Here is a 17047-nt window from a genome sequence, read left to right on the forward strand (position 1 = left end):
AAATAGGGACCGCTTTATAGCGGGAAGGTAAACCTTGGTGCGGTGTGTGGTTCTCCCTCATGCATGAATACAGTGTGTGGTTGCAACACAGCCGCTAAGACAACTTCAGCTTTAATCAGAAGCCTCTCAAATGCTCTTCCACTTAGTGGCCATATGGTATGAAAACATGATGAATAGCTTCCTTATTTGTTCCGAGGAAAGCAAAACCATCCTGATCCACACAGTCAACATAGTTCCAAGAGCCACTCAAGTAGAGGAGGAATAAGGTTAATGACTAGATGATTCTCAGAGTCCCTTCCATCTCGACAATGCTGTGAAGGTGTGTCAATTTTTGTTCAGTGTGGGGGAAATATCCTTAGACACATTCAGTAGCTTAATGGTATCCTGTGTGGTACATGAAGGAACATCATGTGCTGTTTGTAGTAGAAGCATCAGAAGTGGCAAAGACATATGCAGGGCATAAACCCCCATTCATCCGCTTCACAGGCTGCTCTGCCAGGAGAACAAACTCAGTGTTTACTTTCAAGCACTCCTGTACATTCCATAACTTGGGTGCTGCCAATGCGGCATTCAGGACTGAAGTGGTAGTTTTGAACATGAATGTTTACACCTCAGTTCTGCAGCATTCAGATACATCTTCTCTTTTAGACTGCCTTTCCATTCTAGTCCTTCTCCAATCTCTTTCCCCTAGTTTTTGGTTATTTTCTGTTAAAACAGTAAACTTGAATGGATGACACTGAATTAGACTCTCATCTTCACTGGAATTACTTTATGGATAAAAAGCCTCATCAAATCCAGCATTCTTTTTTCTTATGTGTCCCAGTTATTGGATGCTCCCCCAGGGGACCTGCATGGAACACTGTTGGATGTATTTTTGGCACCAGGTGAAGATATTTTTTATTTCCTTAGATCTCTCTCTGTCTCTCTGTCCCCCCCCCCCCAGTTTGGCTTCTCTGCTACTTTATCATTGATTGATTAGTTTATTTCATTGCTTAATGTTGCTCATTCCACAGCTTGCATGGAGGGAATATCTATCTGTCTATCATCTATATCTATCTATCATCTATCTATCTATCTATCTATCTATCTATCTATCTATCTATCATCAGTCTATCTATCATCTATCTATATCTATCACCATCATCTCTCTGTCTGTCTATCATCTTTTACTCTCATCTTTTACTCTCTGTCATATTTTACTCTCACCACCACAGATGTGGTTTGAACACATATTTGCTGCTTTGTTTTCAGGGCACCGAAAATGGAGGGGTCTTCCCCCTCAAGTTGTCTGAGAGCAAAGTGTCCAAGTGGACACAAGTTTCTCTAGTCCAAGTGAAACATCATCAACCTCACTTGTTCCTATTAAGATACTTAACTGTTAGCTCAACATTCATTTTTGACAAAGAAACTGTTAGCTATAAATGCAGCCCATCGTGTGGGCTTTCTGGTATTTAAAGCATAGGAGCCAATTCCTAGGGGTCAAGGTCCCTTTGCTCCCCCCCCAAAAAAATATTTGAGGGGTCCCCCAGGGTTGATGGGCATTGCCATTCAAATGGTGTGTGTGTGCTGTGTCATGGGATTAATTATGTGAGGCAGGGCATACCTGCCACCCAAATCATTTATTCAAGTTGGCAGCCCTGATTCAAAGAGCCTGTTACCCTGGATACCAGTGAGTCAGCTGTTGAGGAGATTTTAATAAGAAACATTCAATAAATGGCATTGGTAGAGTGCACTAACATCACAATGTGATTTTGTTGTTGTTGTTTAGTCATTTAGTCGTTTCCGACTCTTCGTGACCCCCTGGACCAGAGCACGCCAGGCACTCCTGTCTTCCACTGCCTCCCGCAGTTTGGTCAAACTCATATTAGTAGCTTTGAGAACACTGTCCAGCCATCTCGTCCTCTGTCGTCCCCTTCTCCTTGTACCCTCCATCTTTCCCAGCATCAGGGTCTTTTCCAGGGAGTCTTCTCATGAGGTGGCCAAAGTACTGGAGCCTAAGCTTCAGAATCTGTCCTTCCAGTGAGCACTCAGGGCTGATTTCCTTAAGAATGGAGAGGTTTGATCTTCTTGCAGTCCATGGGACTCTCAAGAGTCTCCTCCAGCACCATCTACATTACTCCATCAAAAAAGGAATCAGGTCTTCATAAAGAATCATTAGCAAAGCATCATCAGCATTGTCCATATGGGACAGACATTTACACCCAGCCTCTGTTGTTTGCCTCCTCCAAGAAAGTGCATCCTGATTGTACTAAACTGTGGTAAGGCTCTATCCTGTCCACCTTCTTCCTGAAAATAGTGAGCTCATGAAACTCAATAACTTACTTTTCCATTCACCAGATGTGTTTTTTTCAGCAACTGTGCCTAGTACCTACTTTTTGCCTTAGGCACAAGTTCAGAGATGTGATGGGGTGGGGGAGAGGGAAAGATGTTACCTTCATGCCCTGCTGGTCACTACTGGAAACAGTTGGAAGCAGAGTACTGGATTTGGTGGTCCTTTGGTCTGATGCACAAGGTTCCTCACATAGTGAATTCAGTTGCAACTGAAAACTAGATGCAATCAGACACATATATTAGCTCTGCCACCACCCTAAAGTTGCAGCTGCTACTACCCTTGCCACCCAGGTGCCCTTCAGGAGTCAGACTGTTTCTTGCTTAAATCTGTACTTCCCTGTCACCATTTTTGCAAATAATATGTCTGGTTTCCATGACTCTCCTCACTTTGCCTGGCTGTTCACAACTCATTCCCCGCTGGGTGTGTGTCTCAAAACCAGCATGTTTGCTTCACACTTGTTCCTATGCTGAGTTTTCCATGCGCCTCCCTTGAACCTGTCTCTGCAGCCAAGGCAGGAGCTCCCAAGTCAAGCGCCATCCCAGGTTCCTCCTCTCTCTCCCCCCCCCCTCAGGGAAGAGCATCACTTTCTGCTTCATTTCCTAGAAAGAGAACAGGACTCTTTTTATTCTTTCTTCTGTGTGCAAAAGTCGCTGTGACATTCATTACTGTGCCGGCTGGAACACAGCAAAGATGAAGTGGAAGCAGGTGCTTTTCCGTTCCTGCCTCATGGCTTTAGTGCTTCTGATTGGTATGTATGATTTGCAATAATAACTACAAGGAAAGGCTGAATTTCAGCAAGGAATAATAGGGCAACAAATGGCAGCATTTGTCAGTTTAATGGGATGAGAGAGACTGTAGTTTTCCCATCAAATCACCAAATGCTAAAAGATATTCAGTTTCTAGCTACTACACCAGCAATACTGCTTTTAAGCGATGTCCAGGATATAGACTAAACCTTAGTGCATTTGCTATCCAAGGCATGTTAAGAAGAACAATTATCTTTGCCATGTTATAATATAGCAGGTAACAGTTTTAAAAAATCATCTGTGATTTTCTCCAAGATTCTGTACTTACTCTCACTAAATCCAAAACTGGGTTTATACTTCACCTTCTCTAGTTCTTGAAGAAGGTGGTGCCGTGGCTGTGGAGTCCAAAAAAGCAGCAGCTGGAGAACTCAGCAAGGAAAGTAAGTGGGGAGATTCAATTTTATTAATTAACTGGCTTTGGAAAGGGATAAGACAATATAAACAAGACACATATTTACTTTAAACATTTTTGAAAATAAATAACCCCCCCCCCCCATTTCTCACCAGTGGTCAGGCTCCCTTATTTTTCTACTTCCAGGTGTTAAAAAGAGAGTCTTCATGAAGGAATCAGATGCCTCTAACTTTTTCAAGAAAAGAGGCAAAAGATCTACCAAGTCCAGAGACGAGCTCAATGGTGAGACTGTTTGGAAGCTGTTTACGGAAAGCTGTGATTTATTTAATGTTCCTTTAATCTCTTGTTTTTTGGGCACATTCCTAAATTGTCTGCCACGCTGTGAAATATTTATTAACTGATCAGTGAAGATTAGAACAGGCTCCTTACTCTTCTGATTTTCATATCGAAACACACATGTATGCAGTGGTCACCACTATCCATTTATCTGATTGAATACGACTACTCTAGAGTAATAGGCAGTGGCATGTCAGAGACTGGCACATGGGTGCAGAGGAGTGATAGTAGAAGGCAGCAGGAAGAAAAAATAAGAAAGTTTGCTTGTGTAAGTCAGTACTTGAAAAACTCTTTGTAGCTGGGGGTTTTCATTTAATTTCTTAATACGCATATTTATTGGCTGCATTTCTAAATTAGCTAAGTTGTTGCTTTGGAAACTGAAATGTATTTGAAAGTATGAGATGTTTCTTAATTAGTTTAAACCACATGGTGGTCCATTAGGGGGACAGAGTGGGAGGTGCAGGGCATCCTGGTGAACTCAAGATACCTGAGTGCAATGCAGAGACCTGCTCTGTCTCCTTCTGCACTTTAGGGAAGAAGCTGGACACGCACAGGCTTGGCCACATTCAGACGTTATTTGGCTGTTAATTCTCTTTGCCCTCACTGGAATTAGACCAGAGTAGTCCACAGATCAAAGTATTTGAATTTGTATTTGTATATGGGGAGCATCTTTGGCCTTTTTGTGTTTGTCCCTGCCTTTTAATCTGTTGCCTTCTAATCTGTTACGCCAGTTGAGCACTGACAGGGTGTGCGCAGACAGCTTTGCATGCCCCTTGCATACTTAAGAAAAAATCTGACCCAAGTCGTATGCAAAAGCATGCAGCCAGGCAATTGAAAAGTTGCTTGTGCACTTTCCTGGTTCTGCAAAAATGTGCAGAACCAATATGTCTATAACTAGACTCCATCATTCAGGAGTGTGCAGGAAATACCGGTAGTTACACGCACATTCAGAAGTAGTGGGTGTGGAAAGGGGAGTGACAGGAAATGATGACTGATCTACCCACTCAGGAATACAGAACAAACCATCTGCAAACATGAGTGGAGTGGTTTGGAGCCCAGTTCACCCCAATTTACTAGATGATCTCTGTTTTGGGAAAACCTGATTTTACAGAGGGGGAAAAGCACTGAGATTGGTGCTGTTTGATAGTCATGTGGACTATGCAAATTAAATGGGAAGACAGCTGCAAGCACACTGGAAACTCTGGGGTGGGCAGGCCCTGCAAGACCAGATTCAGCCCCCCTTGGTAGAACCCTAAACAGCATTCATAGAAATGCACACCTGACTTCATTTAAAGTAATTATTTAAAAAGTACTGTCAGCGATTGATCTTGCCTTCTAGCAACCAGGGCTGGCTCAGACTGTTTTGTCACCCCTGGGCAGGCAGCATTTTGCATCCCTGACTCCTGCAGTTTTTGTCATTAGCTTAATAACACAAAGGGAGTTGTGTGCAGCACTTTCCCAGGGCTAGCAGGCAAAAACATGCCTGGAGCGCTTGGGGCAAGCAGCCAGACTTGCACACAAAAGATAGAGTTGGCACACACTCTGAGACACACGCAGGCCGGACGGCCCCTCCTGCATTTCATTTTCTCACCACTCCCAGGACATTTAACAGCTGGAAGTGACCACCAAACATGACCCCTCTCAACACAGAACTTGACTGAGACAATAATAAAGACAATACTATCTCTTTCCTTGTGCATCACATTGATGGAGCACTTAAAATGCAGGAAACAAAAGCCAAACGTGGTTGATCCAATGTGTCTTTCCAAAGTCAGAATTCCTTTATTGGCATCCCTCCGCCACTGCTTGCTACCCTTAACTCAACAACCCATAATACTTAAACTGAACAACAAAAAATACACAGGATCCTTGCTTCTTGGCACCCATCAAGAGTTAATGGAGCGTGCCTCCAGGGCTGAAACCAAACTGCTGGAGAATCACAGGACCCTCTGTGGCTGCAGAGGCAGATAACTTGTACCTGCTGCCTCCCACATTCTTTTTGCTGCATTTGCAAGACCCAAGTGACCTTTCTAGGGCGCAAGCCTGGGCTGTATGGAGGTCCTGGGCTGCCCAGTCGACAAAACCCCCCTTTCAGCCTCTCTGGTGGGGTCCAAAGGAAACAGGAAAAAAGTATTCTGGCACCAGCTGGGCTGCAGGAGTTGCTGGAAGGAGGCACACCAGGCGCCATCCAGCCGTCTTACACAGGATCCCTGAAACAGTGTTCGTTCTCCTTTTGAATACTTTTGACTTATATCCATCTTTTAGATTTAGGGGAGCTAGTCTCAAACGTTTGTTGGGGGAGACCTAGGTTTTTTTTTTGTGGGCGAAGTTATTTGTCCTGTCTTCAAGCTTTTTATGATGGAGGACCTCTGTAGCCACCCCCAACAACACGATCTCAAGATGGAAGGGGAGGGAACAGCTGCAGTCGCCTGCGATTCCTGCGCAATGTTTGCCATCTTGCCAAAGGTTGTAGGCAGCTTCACCTGCAGCAATTGCATGTTGATTGCCCTTTTAAAAGACAAAGTCCAGCAACTGGAGGAACGTGTAGCTACGCTCCAAAGAATTAGAGAGCTGGAGCTCTTCTTGGAAGCAACAGAGCACACCGTCCCCACCAAGGAGGAGACAGGGGACTCCCCTGAGAAGGAGGCTAGTTCATCAACACAGGAGCCAGATATATGGAGAAACGTGACTCAAAGAAGTAGGAGGCCCAGGGTTCACTCTGATTGTTTAGAAATACACAATCGCTTTGAGGTCCTCTCCCCTAGCATGGAAGACGAAGAGCAGACTCCATTTGAGGATCTCTCCCTCATTACAGTCGATCAGGTATATGAAGACGAGCAGCAAAGTCAGTCCTCAGGGAATGTGCAGGCGACCTTGGAACGGACAGCTCATGGAAGAACCCCGACCAAACCCAAGAGGAGGCGTGTAGTGGTGATAGGGGATTCCCTACTGAGGGGAACAGAAGCAGTGATCTGTGGGCCTGACAAGATGTCTCGGGAAGTGTGCTGTCTCCCCGGGGCTAAGATCCAAGATGTAACTGAACGACTGCAAGGAATCATAAAACCCACTGACAAATACCCCTTCCTCTTGGTTCATGTGGGAACCAATGACACTGCAAGCAATAGCCTCCAGAAGATCAAAAGAGACTACGAGGCTCTCGGCAGGAAATTGAAGCAACTAAATGCACAAATTGTCATCTCGTCTGTCCTCCCAGTTGAACGACGTGGCCCAGGGAGAGAGGGGAAAATAGTGGAAGTGAACAGCTGGCTTCGCAAATGGTGTAAACAGGAACGGTTTGGATTCTTAGATCACGGACTGCAGTTTCTTGAAGATGGACTTCTGGCAAGTGATGGGCTGCACCTCACAACGGTTGGGAGGAATGTTTTTGCCAAAAATCTCAGAAACCTCATCAGGAGGGCTTTAAACTGACTAATGTGGGGGAGGGAGACAGTGCTCCTGAAGGTAGGAGTCTATCAATTAATGAAGATGATCATCCAAATGTCATAGACCAAATGGAGCAAACAGCACGCGGACCTAGTGGTGGGAGGAAAAAATCCTTAAATAAGAGACACGGGGGAATGATTAATGGACTTCAATGTCTGTACACTAATGCGCAAAGCATGGGAAATAAACAAGATGAGCTTGAGCTCTTGGTACAGCAAACTAAATATGACATAATAGGCATCACTGAAACCTGGTGGGATAAGTCCCACGATTGGAATGTAATAATGGGGGGATACAATCTATTTCAGAGAAACAGACCAGACAAGAAAGGAGGAGGAGTGGCGTTATATGTCAGGGATGTGTATACCTGTGAAGAGATCCAAGATTTAGAACCTCAAAGCCAAAGTGAGAGCATTTGGGTCAAAATTAAGGGAGAGAAGAATAACAGAGACCTCATTGTGGGAGTTTACTATAGATCCCCAAGCCAAACGGAGGACATAGATGATGCCTTCCTGGAACAGATGGCCAAGCATGCAAAAGGAAGGGAGATAGTAGTAATGGGGGACTTCAATTACCCGGATATTTGTTGGACGTCAAACTCAGCCAAGAGCATAAGGTCAAACAGATTCCTCACTGGCCTTGCAGACAACTTCATTGTCCAGAAAGTGGGAGAAGCAACAAGAGGAACAGCCATTTTAGATCTGGTCCTAACCAATGTTGATGACCTGGTTAGTGGGGTAGAAGTGGAAGGATCATTAGGCGCGAGTGATCATGCTCTTCTGAAGTTTACTATACAGCGGAAAGGAGCAGCCAAGCATACTAGGACTCAATTTCTTGACTTTAAGAAAGCCGACTTCATAAAACTTAGGGAAGTGCTGGGTGAGATCCCATGGACAGTAATACTAAAAGGAAAGGGAGTTCATGATGGCTGGGAGTTTGTTAAGAGGGAGATAGTAAAAGCACAACGTCAGGCAATACCAATGAGACGGAAACATGGAAGGTGCCTAAAGAAGCCAGGGTGGCTATCTAAAGAACTTTTAACTGAATTAAGATTAAAAAAGGATGTGTACAAAAAATGGAAAAGGGGGGAAACCACCAAAGAGGAATTCAAACAAATAGCCAGCACGTGTAGACACAAAGTCAGAAAAGCTAAAGCACAGAATGAACTCAGGCTCGCTAGAGAGGTTAAAAGCAACAAAAAAGGCTTTTATGGGTATGTTCGTAGCAAAAGGAAGAACAAAGAAACAGTGGGGTCACTCAGAGGAGAAGATGGTGAAATGCAAACAGGGGACACAGAAAGGGCTGAACTCCTCAATGCCTTCTTTGCCTCAGTCTTCTCCGATAAAGAAAACAATGCCCGACCTGAAGAATTTGGAGCAAATGATTCAGCAAAGGAAACACAGCCCAGAATAGCTAAGGAGACAGTACAAGAATATTTGGCTAGTTTAGATGTATTCAAGTCTCCAGGGCCAGATGAACTGCATCCAAGAGTATTAAAAGAACTGGCAGATGTGATCTCAGAACCACTGGCAGTCATCTTCGAGAAATCCTGGAGAACAGGCGAAGTCCCGGCAGACTGGAGGAGGGCAAATGTTGTCCCTATTTTCAAAAAGGGGAAAAGAGAGGACCCAAATAATTACCGCCCAGTCAGTCTGACATCAATAGCAGGGAAGATTCTGGAGCAGATCATTAAGCAAACAGTCTGTGAGCACCTAGAAAGGAATGCTGTGATCACCAATAGTCAGCATGGATTTCTGAAAAATAAGTCATGTCAGACTAACCTGATCTCATTTTTTGACAGAATTACAAGCCTGGTAGATGAAGGGAACTCAGTGGATATAGCCTACCTTGATTTCAGTAAGGCATTTGACAAGGTGCCCCATGATATTCTTGTAAAGAAGCTGGTAAAATGCGGTCTTGACTCTGCTACCACTCAGTGGATTTGTAACTGGCTGACTGACCGAACCCAAAGGGTGCTCATCAATGGTTCCTCTTCATCCTGGAGAAGAGTGACTAGTGGGGTGCCACAGGGTTCTGTCTTGGGCCCGGTCTTATTTAACATCTTTATCAACGACTTGGATGATGGACTCAAGGGCATCCTGATCAAATTTGCAGATGACACCAAACTGGGAGGGGTGGCTAACACCCCAGAGGACAGGATCACACTTCAAAACGACCTTGACAGATTAGAGAACTGGGCAAAAACAAACAAAATGAATTTTAACAGGGAGAAATGTAAAGTATTGCACTTGGGCAAAAAAAATGAGAGGCACAAATACAAGATGGGTGACACCTGGCTTGAGAGCAGTACATGTGAAAAGGATCTAGGAGTCTTGGTTGACCACAAACTTGACATGAGCCAACAGTGTGACGCGGCAGCTAAAAAAGCCAATGCAATTCTGGGCTGCATCAATAGGAGTATAGCATCTAGATCAAGGGAAGTAATAGTGCCACTGTATTCTGCTCTGGTCAGACCACACCTGGAGTACTGTGTCCAGTTCTGGGCACCACAATTCAAGAAGGACACTGACAAACTGGAACGTGTCCAGAGGAGGGCAACCAAAATGGTCAAAGGCCTGGAAACGATGCCTTATGAGGAACGGCTAAGGGAGCTGGGCATGTTTAGCCTGGAGAAGAGGAGGTTAAGGGGTGATATGATAGCCATGTTCAAATATATAAAAGGATGTCACATAGAGGAGGGAGAAAGGTTGTTTTCTGCTGCTCCAGAGAAGCGGACACGGAGCAATGGATCCAAACTACAAGAAAGAAGATTCCACCTAAACATTAGGAAGAACTTCCTGACAGTAAGAGCTGTTCGACAGTGGAATTTGCTGCCAAGGAGTGTGGTGGAGTCTCCTACTTTGGAGGTCTTTAAGCAGAGGCTTGACAACCATATGTCAGGAGTGCTCTGATGGTGTTTCCTGCTTGGCAGGGGGTTGGACTCGATGGCCCTTGTGGTCTCTTCCAACTCTATGATTCTATGATTCTATGATTCTATGATTCTATGACTTGCTCCTTGATTAAGAGCAGCTGAGTGGTGCAGCTGGGTGCAGTGCCTTGGACAGGTCAGAAATCCTCACCCTCATCTAGTAGGATCTTCCTACAAGATAGTGCAGGCTAGCAAGAGAGGAAAGTTTCCATTCCCTCTTCTGAGAACCTCACTCAGAGCAGAGGTGAGTCTCTCCGTTGGGCATCTTATGCAATCTACAGAATCCAGTGGTAAAGCTTTTTCTGGACTGTACTACTGCAGAATGCAGTTATGGGTTTGTGGGTTTATTACTCCCCACTCTTTTTACTTAAAAGCACAATAGCACCCAGCATTAGCAGGGACTCGGGGAGGTTAGGCTGAACTTTTCTCCCTGAGATGCTACTTTTCTACACATGGGGTGTTTTCTGTGGGGCAGCAGGCAGCCAAATAAACAAAGACCTTAGAATATCGAACAGCAGTGAACTTTTCTGTTGTTAATTGCACTTTCTGTTAATGATCAGCTGGGGAGATGAAGGGCATGGGTAGATTTCCTCAAGTGCAGGTATTCCAAACTCACAGAATCACCACCAGAGGCACCAAAAGGCCACCCAGTGCTAAGTCCCTGACTCAGAGTGGAACCACTCACACCCCGAACTCACTCAGATTACCCCCCCAGAGCCCAGAGCAAATTATGTTGATAACAGAGCACAAGGGTACAGAAGATTTTGCAGACCAAGAACCTCATGAGGATGAAAGTGAATAATGCAAACTAGCTGCTTGCTGCAAGCAAAATAAGGTGACTAATTTTGAGGCTACAAAACATCACCAGTTTGGATTCTTTTTGCCTATTTAGTCTAAAAAACACGTTAATTCTTGCTACTTCAAAGGGTGGGCTTTTGCACTCCTTTTTAGCTGGATTAACTCTTAAATAGTTGGGGATAATCCAATAATTGGATAGCATTAATAAATGTTATTTTTCTGTTTTAAAATAGAAAAGCATTTCGAGACTTGCAGGTGGCATGTGAGCTGCAGGCTTTCCATTCTTGCTCTATAGTTAAGCACTCGAAGGCTTACAGTCAAGGAAGATTTATAGGACATTTATATTGAAGTGGCTCGGTGCAACAAGAGCAAAGCATCCCTCAGTCCCTTTTCAGGCCTGCTGGCTAATACTCTGCTCATCTTCCAATACAGCCGAGACCCGCCAGATGCTGGCTGCTGACGAACAAAGGAGGGAATACTATGAGGAGCAGAGGAACGAGTTTGAGAACTTTGTTGAGGAAGAGCGTGATGGTAAGACCTCAGGGTTTAACCACAGAAGCAAAAGGGGTGTCATGTGTTTTCCCTGCTTTAGGTGCACACTTGATCACTGCAAGCGCCACACGCCACAATGTAGAAAAATGCATGTGCTGATATCCTCGCAATCTGCGGGGGACAAGGTTTGGGGAAGTGCCACTGTATCCTTTAAAGCAGAGGTGATGAACCTCTGGCCAAGTCTGGATGGCTGCAGTTGAACCACCTGTGCCCTAAATAAAAACCTCATGGAGTCTTCCTTAGCTTGTGAATTCTGGCTTGCAGTGACGACAGAAGGTTTCTTGTGAAATGCAAGTGATGTTAAGAAAGAGAACTTTCTTTGCTTTCAGGATACTGTTGCAAAAGTCTCCATTTCATGAGATCCTATCTGTAGTTTTGAAGAGAATTGTTCTTAACATGTGAGTTACTTAATACTGCTAGGACACACACAACAAACTCCTTCTTGTCTCAGGTTGCCAATTGTTCTGATTTTGTGAGCGTCGTTCAGCAGAGGACAATCATGTATTGAATATTTTTTTTAAAAGCAAACCCTGAAAGCATATTCAGAGGGAGGCAGAAACAGTTTGGGAAACGTGTACTAAATATGGAAATGAACTTTCTAAACTATGGCACACGCTGCTCAAGAGCCGTTGGCTCCCCGGATCCTGTGCAGAGGCTGGTAGCCACTTTGTCAGCCAGGCAGGTGTGGCAGCTCTGATCCGATTCCCTTTCAAAACAAGTATTTGGATGGAATTTTCCAATACTGTCATCTGAATGTAGCCCTTTTTCAGGCCCCATAACAAAATGCTTTGCATTTCCTGCCCCAGCATAGCACAAGCCCTCCAACATTCCCCTGATGAAAATAAGGACATTCTATTCTACATCAGTACAACTGCTAGTTAGTTGGATTTATTGATTTGGGGTTTCCTTTTCCCCCTCAGGCTTCCCTAAATGCACTTCATAAGTTCAAAGATTTCTGTGCTTAAAATACTGCAGTCTTGTGTGTTTCCTCTAATAATTTTTGTACTTGACCAGGAGAAAATGCTCAGGCAGTGGTTCTGATGTAGAACAGAATGTCCCTATTTTCATCTGAGAAATGTTGGAGGGTATGATAAAAATCATGCTATCAGTTCCATCTTGGTTGGTGCTCAGCACTGACTGAAGGCCTCACAGTTGTTTTTAAATGCATGGGAAACCTAGTGGGAAAGCAAAACCCCCAAAGGCGAGGTACTCAACAAGCCAGAGATGCCTGTGTAGCTAAAACAAATCCTGGTGAAATCCCCAACACACCATCTAGTTCCACCTTTTGAGATGGGTTTGAGGATGTGGACAGGACACAGCTTAACCACAGTCCTCTTGACCGGAGTTTGTTGTGAGAGGGGATCCCCACTTCTTTGAAGGAGGCAAGCCCTCTCTGAGCCCAGGGGGTATTAGATAACTAGCTCTCAATTGGGGGGACGGGACAGTAAGTTGATTGAGAGGGTGGTGGGTGGACAACTGCCACTTGGATGAAACTGAGTAGCCAGATATATTTAAGCTTCTCGTTAAAATGGGAGAATTAAATTCAGCCGACTCACCCTTTTTAACACAAGTCCAACATATCATTCCCAAGGGTGATTTTTGGCTGACTTCCTTTAAACAACCCGGTCCCATTATCTGCTTTGGAAACTTCCCTCCGTTTCAAAAGTACGGTAATATGTTGTGCAGCATGTTGAGGAACTTAGTCCAAACCTTCTTCATTGCAAAGAACTAAGCAGGGCTGTGTGGTTTTTTGGATTCTGATTTAATTTAATGTAGTAACAGTTCCTCAAGAAATACAAGTTACATCATGGTTTCTGGCATAACACGGAGGGGCTTCAGAAACCCCAAAGAGAGTAAAAAAATCAGTCTGAATTGTTGCCTTGTGCTTTGCTTGCTCCTCAGCCACAAATGAAAGTACTTCTTCCTATACATATTTTTCCTACCTAGTAAATCATGTTGCTTTTAACCATACCACCACATCATTTCCATACCACCACACCATTTCCACATTCGGCAGGGAATGCAAATATGGGAGGAAGTTTTCCATCAAATTTTGTTCTCTGGAATTCCAAGTGCAGCCCCAGCTGAATGCTGCTCTTTGCATCAAGCGCGTCTGCCTGGTGTGTCAATAAATCTAGATATTTTTCCAGAGCTGCCCTTTCCCTGTAATGGTGAATACTCTTGACATACGCTGATACTGCCAGATTTCTAGATATTCTGAAGCTGGAAAAGAGGAGATTCATCTTACCCTCAGTTTTTACTTCTTAAACGGCACATTCCTATGCTTGTCTCCTCAGATGTAAGCTCCACTTAGTTCAGTAGGGCAGGAATTGGATATGCAAACCTTAGAACATGAGAGCATGTACATCAAATTGTAATGTCTGCTGTCTTTATTGAAAAGGATAGTTTTAACTTGGTATACAATAGTTAAAGATAATTAATGTAAAATCTCAAAATTGGAAGACCAGGAAATCATAAATAATGAAGAGCCTCGTTGGTTTGAAGACCTACAATTAATGTATGTTTAAAAGCTGCAAGATTTCATTTAGAAAAAACAAAACAAAACAAAACGTACCACTGGCAATATTTTGTATCTTTTTTCTTTTCCAATTAATATATTTTCTTTTCCAATTAATATATTTCTGTAAGGAGTAAGAAATAACTTTTAATCTTCTATTGTGACCCTACCCAGTCATACAGAAATATTGAAAATGTTAGATATTTAATTTATAGAATCACAAATATTAATAGATTCGGAACCTATGACACTTTAATTGACCTACAAAATGTCTTAGGACCTATTAGGAGTTATTTTCTTACATGATGAGTACTGCAAGGGTGCTAAATATCAGAGATCAGAAATTCCATTTCAGTTAGAATAAAGATTAGGTCTATCTCTGTTGGAAAACAAACTACATATTTGTAGACCCTGTATGGGGATTTACTATAAAAAGGTCCTAGATAAAATCCAGACAATGTCTGCTAAGAGAAGAGGCACCATTAGCATGGGAGGCAGCAGGCTTTGTGACCTCCACTCTGCCGGAAATTTTCACGGATCCCCAACTGTTCCATCCCCCCACCGACTCCTAACTTCCCCTCTCTACAACCCCCCCCCCATTGAATTGTCATGGATCCTCTCTTGTAGACAGTTTTATGAATATACAAAAGGAGTTTCCCCCTGAGGTGAACAAGCAACAAGCAAACCTAACCAAACCAGAACGTGGGTCATGTTCACCACCAATGATTTAATTTTACTTCTCTTCCCTCTACAGAGCAGGATGAGAGAAGCCGAGAGCAGATTGAGCAATGGCGCCAGTACCATTATGACGGTCTCTACCCACCGTACCTATATAACCGGCACATTGTCTAGAGCAGAGAGGAAGAGCGGGGAACACAAAACAATGAAAATGGGAAATCCCTGCTGAGCGTGCGATTGGCAGGACTGCCAGCAAGGCAATATAGATGAAGTCATGGAAACATGACTGATCCCCTCTCCATGGATCCTGTTTCACCAGGGCTTCAGCTAGTATCGAGTTGGCTCATAGGTGCTGCTTTGCTTTGTATCATGAAGCGCTGGTACGCCGCCACCTCCAGTCCTTGGAGCAAAGGCCAAATCACTGCGGGCAAAAGGGGATCTTTTAGACCGGTGCATATCTGAACAAGGGAGCAAAGGGAAGCGAAACCCCTGCTTAGTTCAGCCCCCTGGCAGGAAGACTAACCACCTGCTCAGTCACCAGCCTGACGCTAACCCCTCCTCCCCTGCTGATCTGCTTTGGGTGTGTGTCCTGCAAGTGTGTGCCTGGAATGTGGAGGGGGCACTGTTGCTTGCAGCCCTGGGCTGGTCAAGGCTGCACGTGGTCTTGGGTCAAAAAAGGTCGACCAAACTTTATATTAGAGCAAATGCATAAAATAAGCACTGTATTTTGATAGGGGCATTGGAAAAAAAACCCCAATGCCAGCTTGTGCTGTATCTGTTTCAAATGATTTTAGAATATGGAGCAAAGAACATTGTATTTGTTTATTAAAAATATATTAGCCTCTTGCAATCACTTTTCTTAGTTTATATATTTACTATTACATTTATTTCCTGCCTTTCCTCAAGGTGGCCTGCATGGTTCCTCCCCATCTTATCTTCACAGGTAGGCTAAATTCCATGGTTCCCCAGGATTTTCCCAGGTCCAGCACTCCAACTACACCACTAGAGTTGCGGCCAGTTAAAGATTTTACGATTCAGGGTGTGAGGAATCTTTAGTTTTGCACTTGACGTACTGGTGGCAAGATTAACTTAGGATTCAAATGAAGTATTTAAAGTGACTTATCACTTCTCCTAGAGGACGTGGGTGCCGCTTGGGCTTGCCAATCAGAAGGTCGAATCCCCGTGACGGGGTGAGCTCCCGTTGCTGAGTCCCTGCTCCTGCCTACCTAGCAGTTCGAAAGCACGTCAAAGTGCAAGTAGATAAATAGGTACCGCTCCGGCGGGAAGGTAAATGGCGTTTCCGTGTGCTGCTCTGGTTTCACTTAGTCATGCTGGCCACATGACCCGAAAAAACTGCGGACAAACGCCGGCTCCCTCGGCCTTTAAATCGAGATGAGTGCCACAACCTCAGGGGTCCCTTTACCTTTATTACTTCTCCTACAAACTCTAGCCTAGCCTTCTCCCTGACATCCTCATTTTCTATATGCAGCGAGGTTCTCTGGACGGAGGTGCATTCTTTAACCTGCATCATGGTTCTGCAGAAAGAAAAATGTAAAAGCAGTTATCTTTCTGTTATGCAAAATAGACACAGATTTGTTTTCAGATGCATAATTTATGTCCTGCTTCTTTGCAAGTCCCTGCAGTCCCACACCCCACCAGATGAGCTCGAGGGCAGCTTTGAAGTTTTCGCAGGGCACATGGGAAAGCCTGTGTTTGCTGTCCTAAGGGCTGGAAATGTCATTTATACCAAATCAAACACAAAAACTCTCAGCTTAACGACTTTCTGCAGCTAATAACAATCAACTTCTGTGGCTTTTGGGGAGCATTGCAGAGTACACCAATGCCTGCCTAGGCCTGGGCACAGCCTGCTCAGGCCCCCAACAAAAGTTGCTCCCAGCTATCCCACCCCGTCTTCAGCCAGGGCTCTTTGAAAAACGGGAACCAAAAAAACAGCTGACTTTAAGATGGCTGCACCATTTCAAGCAAGCAGACACAGCAGCATTTCCATTTATTTATGAAGGCAGCCTTTGATTAAGCAAACTGCTGTAGTGGAACTGCTGACAACATCCACACATGGGGCCCAACGTGAGTGGCTTCGCAGTGTCTCCTGCCAAACGTCCCATCAACATGACTCACCAACAACAGCGCCAGCCAAGCACACAGAATTAGGCACTATTCACTGGGATATAGAAGTGTCCTATGAAAATGTCCACCATTATGAACGCTTGAATGCTTCAGTAGGGGCACCACGAAGGTCCCACTTCAGTTAGTAATCAAAGCTGGCATGGTTTTCACACACAGT

General features: G+C 44.3%; 1 protein-coding gene across 1 annotated transcript; it reads left to right on the top strand.

Annotated features, from left to right (window-relative positions):
• Window positions 1-1487: 1487 nt before the first annotated feature.
• On the top strand, window positions 1488-16151 carry UCMA (upper zone of growth plate and cartilage matrix associated). The gene is made up of 5 exons (XM_081211068.1): window positions 1488-3080; window positions 3450-3518; window positions 3677-3772; window positions 11430-11528; window positions 14822-16151. The coding sequence occupies exons 1-5, from the start codon at window positions 3023-3025 to the stop codon at window positions 14917-14919; spliced, it is 420 nt and encodes a 139-aa protein (XP_081067194.1). The 5' UTR covers window positions 1488-3022; the 3' UTR covers window positions 14920-16151.
• The last annotated feature ends 896 nt before the right edge of the window (window positions 16152-17047 follow it).

This window comes from Podarcis bocagei (genome assembly GCF_964188305.1).
Source record: "Podarcis bocagei genome assembly, chromosome: 10".
Classification (NCBI taxonomy): Eukaryota; Metazoa; Chordata; class Lepidosauria; order Squamata; family Lacertidae; genus Podarcis; species Podarcis bocagei.

What these genes read in the sequence shown, in the direction of transcription:
- UCMA (XM_081211068.1), top strand. Translation starts at nt 3,023, where the DNA reads ATGAAGTGGAAGCAGGTGCTTTTCCGTTCCTGCCTCATGGCTTTAGTG. An exon ending in TGGAGAACTCAGCAAGGAAA is followed by an intron (nt 3,519 to 3,676) that starts GTAAGTGGGGAG and finishes TTCTACTTCCAG; the next exon opens with GTGTTAAAAAGAGAGTCTTC. An exon ending in TGTTGAGGAAGAGCGTGATG is followed by an intron (nt 11,529 to 14,821) that starts GTAAGACCTCAG and finishes TTCCCTCTACAG; the next exon opens with AGCAGGATGAGAGAAGCCGA.